This window comes from Pseudochaenichthys georgianus, chromosome 22, assembly GCF_902827115.2.
Source record: "Pseudochaenichthys georgianus chromosome 22, fPseGeo1.2, whole genome shotgun sequence".
Classification (NCBI taxonomy): domain Eukaryota; kingdom Metazoa; phylum Chordata; class Actinopteri; order Perciformes; family Channichthyidae; genus Pseudochaenichthys; species Pseudochaenichthys georgianus.
This window is the reverse complement of record NC_047524.1, coordinates 6,803,579-6,810,670: the sequence shown is the minus strand read 5'-3', so window position 1 is coordinate 6,810,670 and position 7,092 is coordinate 6,803,579. Positions and strand designations below refer to the sequence as shown.

Genomic DNA, 7,092 nt, shown 5'->3' with positions numbered 1-7,092 from the left:
GATATGTATTATTAATAATGTATTTGTATTTAAAATGTGTGTATTACATATTCTTTTTAATTTCTTTATTTTTAATTTGATGTATATATTTTTTTAATATTGTTTTTTGTATTTGTGAATAAAAAAAATCAAAACATTTACTATTATTAGTGTAACTGGGTATAGTAGTTGAAGTTTAATCATCCCGATTAATATTTTATTTGTAACATTTTAACATATAATAGACATTATTGTACAAAGAGAATCGTTGGGTCACCAAACAGTAACATAAAAACGTGGTCATCAACAATACAGCTCAACAGCGCCCCCAGCTGGCACCCGGATGATCCAGGAACTTCACCTCACACACTGATTTCTGTATGTGTGTGTGTGAAACTAATCGTAAGTGTTTCTTAACGGCCATCGCTGCAGCGATAAGCCGAATAAAATCACTTTAAGATCCGGAGCAGAGAAGTGTTTTTCCCGCTGACTGTCGACCATCTCAGATCTCCACCGAAGGACAGAAGCTCCTGAACGCACCTCCGACATCTTGGCTGTTTTTGGGCTAAAAAACTATAAAAACACCATCCGTCTTCCGCTCAAAGAACCGGGTCATCTTGGTAGCTTTCCAGACAACAGCATCCAAAAGAAGGCGAGGTTTGTCCACATTCATGCACATTAAAGTGACATGAACCCTGCATTTATTTAAAATCCTGTTTTTATTTGTGTCTGCAGAATAATAATGGCAGAGCATCTGTCCCAGAGTGAGCTGGATTACCCGTTCAAACTTCTGGAGTATTTCAACGGATTCAGGGTCTCAAAGGTAACATTTTTTACTTCTAATTTATTCAGTCATATAATAAACATTAAGATAAGTTTGCATTATTGTAACAGGTGTTGCTTCTAATCGATGTTGCCATTCATACTGCTTGTTTTGTCTTAAAATCACACCTAAGCCTAAAACCTGAAGATATTCGTTTTATATCAATAAAAAAATCTTCTGAATAATTTAAGATTGAGCCATAAACAATGAATCAGTTATCCTCATTTAAAATACATTTAATAGCAGGAGGCTTAAACCTGGATACATCTCTATTTTATTTTATTAAACACTTAAAAAACAGTAAAACATGTCCAAATGTAAATGTTGGAAACAGCATTTTCTTGGTATGCTGCAATAAAAAGTCTAAATGAAGATTAATTAAAAAAAGTGTCTATAACTTTAAAGATTACTATCCTTATTTATATGTTTGGAATCTGACTTATTATCTCAGCACTGATCTGGTGATTATTTGGCTGATTTTTATTTATCTTTTCTCTAAACTAAAAGCACCCATTGCACTTTGCAGGGAACGCTGAGAAGAATCTAGGGCAAACAGTTGAGAACAAATTGATTTCAAAGTATTTCAAAACATGTCGAGAAAGAATAAACTCTAAATTGAGCATGCCTTGCAGCTCATTAGAAATGTATTGGCCGTGCATTCATGTGAATTAATCACTTGTGAATCACTTTTTAAGAGGAAGACAAAATGTGGGCTTAGGGAATAATTAATTGAGTTCTCCTGGCAGAGGCAGCATTAAGTCTTATCACACGATCTTCATCAGCCTGATTGGAGTTCTCCCAGTTCTCATGCAAGTTAAAAAATGTTATTCCAGCATCTTCTCATCCATGTGGGCTTAAAGAGGCTCTATTATGCTTTTCCCTTTCCTGTAATGTGTTATGTTCTTGTGCATGTACATGGTCTGCAAAGTTACTTCCAGAGGGAGTTTTGTCTGTGACATAATGACATCACTATGTAATACTCTAAGGCGGTAGACCAATCACAAAAGAGCCGGCCATCTAACCAATCAGAGCAGACTAGGCTTTGGTTTCAGACAGAGGGTGAAAAGAGGTGCTGCAGCACAGGCAGTATGAGGGAAATAAATAGCTTTCTGATCTTTAGAACATGGAGACATGTCAAAGTAGAGGCACAAAATATGAACCTGAAAATGAGCAGATTATGGGCAGAGCTTCCTTTTTGAAACATAACTTCGGGAAACTGGCCATGAGCTCCATTATAGTAGCTCTTCTGGATTAGCAGCTGTAATTTGCCCCTCTCACAGAATGATGTGATGATGTGTGTTGGTCGCTGCAGGTGATTTTCTCGGCCTGTGAGCTGGGTGTGTTCGACCTCCTGCTGAAGGCCCAGGAGCCAATCAGTGCTCAGCATGTGGCCCAGGAGCTCAGCTGCAGCGAGGACGGGATGGAGAGACTGATGGACGCCCTTGTGGGCATCGAGATCCTGGAGGTGGAGACCAAAGACGGGACAGGTGAGGAGGAGGAGGAGGAGGAGGAGGAGGAGGAGGAGGAGGAGGAGGAGGAGGAGGAGGAGGAGGAGGAGGAGGAGGAGGAGGAGGAGGAATGCACTATTGATAATTGCACTTAAATGTAATTATTGCACTAGAATAAATGTCATTATGGCAATATCAAATCAAAATAAAATCAAGTTTTATTTATATAGCACATTTAGAAACGATTTTTGGTCGAGCCAAAGTGCTGTACATATAATAAAAATAGCCTACAGTAGAGACACTTTGCAGCAAATACAACAGCACAGACTGTTCAGAATATCAGTATGAGAAAAACGACACCCTCTATCCTTAGACCCTCACATCGTACAAGGAAAAACTTCCAGAGAAAACCCACAGTTTAAGGGAAAAATGGGAGAAACCTCAGGGAGAGCAGCAGAGGAGGGATCCCTCTCCCAGGACGGACAGACGTGCAATAGATGCCGTGTGTAAATCGAAGAGATAATACATTTTACAGCATATAGACCGAATGTTAGGAAATGCATGTGTCTGTAATAAGAAGATGAATCCACGAGGATGTCAGCTACAATCCTATGGGAGCCCTCAGGGAAGCAGCATGACGAGACCCAAGGCAGGACCGCAGAGACAGGTTCAGCCACGACCCAAAGTCCACGACTTAATCCAGAACTCAGGATAGAGGATCCAAGACACAGGACCACAGCAAGAGGATCAGCCTCGACTCCGGATCCCGGCGTAGATATAGATACAAAACAAGAAAAAAGATTATGAATGTACTTATTGAACTAAAATACTCTGTTGAAGTAAAATAAATTCAATGATTGCACTAAAGTAAATGTCATTGTTGCACTAGTATGAATGCAAATGTTGCACGAGAATACATGTTAGTATTTCAGTAGAATAAATTATATTAGTTCACGAGAAAATAATTACTGCCCAGAAAAACCTAAGTTAAAAGTTATAGCACTAGTATGAATGTAATTATTGTACTAGAGTAAATGTAATTATTGAATTTAAGCACATCGTTACTGAAATTCAGTTATTATACTTGAATACATTTCATTTGATTAAATGTAATTATCTCTCAAGGCTCCAGGTGACAAAGAAAATAGTCAAGTCTGCACATTTGAGAAGCTCGAATTGTTTTATTTTTCAAAACCACTTAAATGTTGAACATATCTTCTATCAGACTATTAGTTCTGTTTCCAGTGAACTGACACTAACACATTTACTTCTGCATGCATGCATGCTGTTGCTGCTGTGCATGTCCCTGTTGGGAGTGATGACATCCTGATTTAAAGTGTGAATGTGTTTCGTTAAAACAGCTTTGTACAGCAGCAGCGACGTGGCTAATCTCTACCTCGCCAAAGGCAGCGGGAAGTCTCTCCACGACATGATCATTTACCAATCACAGATCATCTACCCGCTGTGGAACCACATGGCGGACGCTGTCAGGTCAGATTATTAAAAGAGCCCTATTATGTTTTTGGGGTGTTCCCCTTTTCCTGTAGTGTGATATACAGGTTTTTGAGCATGTTAATGTTCTGCAAAAGGCTAACATCCCCGTGTTCCATCCAGAGGAAGTTTCTCTCCCACACACCCCCCCCCCCCCCCCCCCGCCTGAAATGCCTCCATTGGACTCCATTGTTTACTTCCGTAACTTAGTGACATCACCTGTGCACACTATGCACTATGCACTTCTATTGGCTATCGCTCCAACACATTGTAAGTGATAGGCTAAGGGGCAGGGAATCTCTAAGCAGTTGAAGCCCTTTTAAACTGAATACAGAGCAAACATTTCAATAGTCACAATTTTCTCATTTTCCACTGCGCAGAGAGGGGAAGAATCAAAATGAAAAGACGTTCGGCCTCCCATCAGAGGATATCTTCAAGGCTTTGTACAGGTCGGTGTTCCTTTTGTAGCTTCAGGTGCATACATGTGAATTTCACTCTAGTGCTGGAATATGTTTTAGTTTTATGATTCTCTAATTGGTTCCCCTCAGATCAGAGGAGGAGATGCTGAAGTTCATGGGTCTGATGAACTCCTCCTGGGTGCTCGATGGACACGACATTGTGACAGCGTTCAACCTCTCCGGCTTTCAGAAGATTGTAGATCTTGGAGGTTAAACGCCCTCTATACATTTCACAGTAGTAGCTCTATCAAAAAAATGTCATTTATCTTATTGTTGTTTTGGCCAAATTGACATTATAAAATGACAAAAATTTCAGATGTTTGCAGAAAAATGACCAAAGACCTAACTAAACTAAAGTCTAGTAAGTTTCCCACTGCAAACTGACCATATTCTCTCTGAATAACTCCCAGGATGCACCGGGGCTCTGGCCCGTGAGATGGCGAAGGCGTGGCCGTCCTCCTCCGTCACAGTGCTGGACTTCCCGCAGGTCGTAGAGGTGGCGCAGAAACATTTCCCACAGGAGGACGACGCTGTTGAATTTCAAAGTGGTGAGCCTCTTTCTGACTCTTCATTCAACACTTCAAGAGTTTACTATTAGAACAATTAAATCTAGAATTCTATATGAAATGACTTGACCCTATTGTATATCGTAGATTTAAAATGACATGTTTGACTGTTTAAAATAAAATCCAACAGAATGATGCAAAGTAAAATAGTTTTGCTCACATGCTTTCTGTTGCTGATGCAGGAGACTTCTTCAGTGATGAGATCCCTCCGGCTGACCTCTACATTCTGGCCAGGATCATTCATGACTGGCCAGAAGAAAAGTGCGTCACTCTGCTGAAGAAGATCCACGACAGCTGCAGACCAGGTGAGTTAAAGTGTCAATTAAAATGGGTGCTGTCGGCAAAACTACATGTAATGGGCATAATGTGTATTATACTATTATACATGTTTTTTCCAAAATAATTTGTCATATTCATATGATATTTTCTTATTACTACATCTTATTTTTCCTGTACACCTTTTTTTAAATATAACAATAGTTTTTATATAAGATTTTACAATATCTTAAATTGTCATCTTTTTTTTCTGTGTACATTTTAGTTTCATGTACCCTATATTCGTTTTTACAATATTATTTTTCAAAATCTCCCTAAAAAATCTGTGATAGTAAAAACATTGGCTATTCCATTTTCTTCGGGGTATATTTATGTCTCCTGTACACATTTTAGATTTACAAGAGATTTTCCATATCGATTTGTTTAATTTTTGCTGTTTTTCCATTTTAAATTCTATTACTGTGTTTGCGAATGCACCATTATACACTAAGACAGATTCCTTGTATGTAAATCGGTCCTCCCTGCAGGCGGTGGCGTCCTGCTGGTAGAAGCCCTGCTGTTTGAGAACAGGCGGGGGCCGGTCACCGCTCAGATCTTCTCCCTCAACATGCTGGTGCAGACGGAGGGTCGGGAGCGACCGCCGTCCGAATACACCCGCATCCTTGAGAAGACTGGCTTCCACAACGTGCAGGTGTGCCGGACCGGGAAGTGCTACGACACCATCCTCGCCACCAGATGAGACGGGCAGTAAAGAAACTTAAACTTTTCAAAGACTTTTTAAGATTCAAGCTATGAAAAAAACAAATTCTCAGTCTCAGCGCACATGGATCCCCAGTTTATGTTGTGTCAGTGATTTTTTTTAGATATTGTTGGACAATGTGAATTGCTTTTCTTGGTAATACAAACATTTTCTGCATTTAAGTTGCTGATGGATATTGTAAAAGAATGAGGTCAAAAGGTTATGTTCACTCAATCAATTCAGGTTAAAGGGTAAGTTAGACTTTTTGGGAAATACTCTTTTTAGCTTTCTTGCTGAGAGAAACATTAAACAGCTACCACTCTCTAACGCTAGTAGCTTATCATAATGACTGGAAACAGAGGAAAAAAGCTAGTCTAGCTTTGTCCAAAAATGAAAATAACTTTTTTGTCAGGGTTTAACACTCATAAAAGCCAATTTAAAAAAAAACCTTCAAAAGCAGTGAAAGTTTAAAAAAAACACTGAATTTGTTTAGCTAATGAAAATGTGTGTGTAGTGATTTTGTGTGCTACTGTGACTGTTTCTGGCTTTCCTGTTCCCTGTGGTGAGTTCAGGTACCCTTTCAGGCTGCATTAGAGCTGCAGGACCACCCTCAGTTTACCTCCATTTTCCTCTGCTGGTGTTAAAATCTCCCATTTCTCTTTTTGTTGCATGTTAGTTGTGTAAAGTACTTTATGGAAATAAATAACTGTAGCGTTACTATGGACTCATATTGATTTCTATACATTTTTCATAATGTCTTTTTCATTTATAAAATGTGTTTTTTTTAGCTACTCTTTATACTTCTACATTTTAAATACGTTACATACATACTGGAAATGTTCCCATATTAAGTACATGCAAGATTACAGTGTAAGGGAGCTTTTTTTTTTTTTTTTAAATGAATGTTGTCAATATTAAATACATGGTTGATAGCAACAATGGGATAGCTGTAAGTTTGTTTCCTGGTCATTCCACATTTTGACAGCATGCGTCCTTCACATTAAATATAAATACATGCATTTTATTTAAATATCTATTATTTATATATATATATGGTTTATTAGGTACATTTCTCAAAATCTACTCTTTATTTTAGTCTGTTTATGTATGTTATACAGCAAAGCAAATTCCTTGTACATGAAAACCTAAAACTAAAAATGTTTTATAATTAAAATACCGATTCTTGTTTTAACAGATAAAAGTGTGTGTAATTTCTAAAAAATAAACAGTCAATGGTCCAGCTGAGTCATGTTATACATTTCACATGATTAAATTACACTTACTTTATTGATCCCAATTTGGGAAATGTTTT

At 38.3% G+C, this 7,092-nt stretch overlaps 1 protein-coding gene across 1 annotated transcript; it reads left to right on the top strand.

Annotated features, from left to right (window-relative positions):
• The first annotated feature begins 335 nt into the window (after positions 1 to 335).
• Positions 336 to 6,829, top strand: asmt2 (acetylserotonin O-methyltransferase 2). The gene is made up of 9 exons (XM_034111471.2): positions 336 to 636; positions 715 to 802; positions 2,115 to 2,289; positions 3,612 to 3,741; positions 4,122 to 4,190; positions 4,290 to 4,408; positions 4,610 to 4,747; positions 4,948 to 5,070; positions 5,569 to 6,829. Exons 2-9 carry the CDS (start codon positions 722 to 724, stop codon positions 5,778 to 5,780), a joined length of 1,047 nt encoding a protein of 348 aa, XP_033967362.1. The 5' UTR covers positions 336 to 636; positions 715 to 721; the 3' UTR covers positions 5,781 to 6,829.
• The last annotated feature ends 263 nt before the right edge of the window (positions 6,830 to 7,092 follow it).

What these genes read in the sequence shown, in the direction of transcription:
- asmt2 (XM_034111471.2), top strand. Translation starts at nt 722, where the DNA reads ATGGCAGAGCATCTGTCCCAGAGTGAGCTGGATTACCCGTTCAAACTT. An exon ending in CACATGGCGGACGCTGTCAG is followed by an intron (nt 3,742 to 4,121) that starts GTCAGATTATTA and finishes TCCACTGCGCAG; the next exon opens with AGAGGGGAAGAATCAAAATG. An exon ending in CCACGACAGCTGCAGACCAG is followed by an intron (nt 5,071 to 5,568) that starts GTGAGTTAAAGT and finishes TCCTCCCTGCAG; the next exon opens with GCGGTGGCGTCCTGCTGGTA.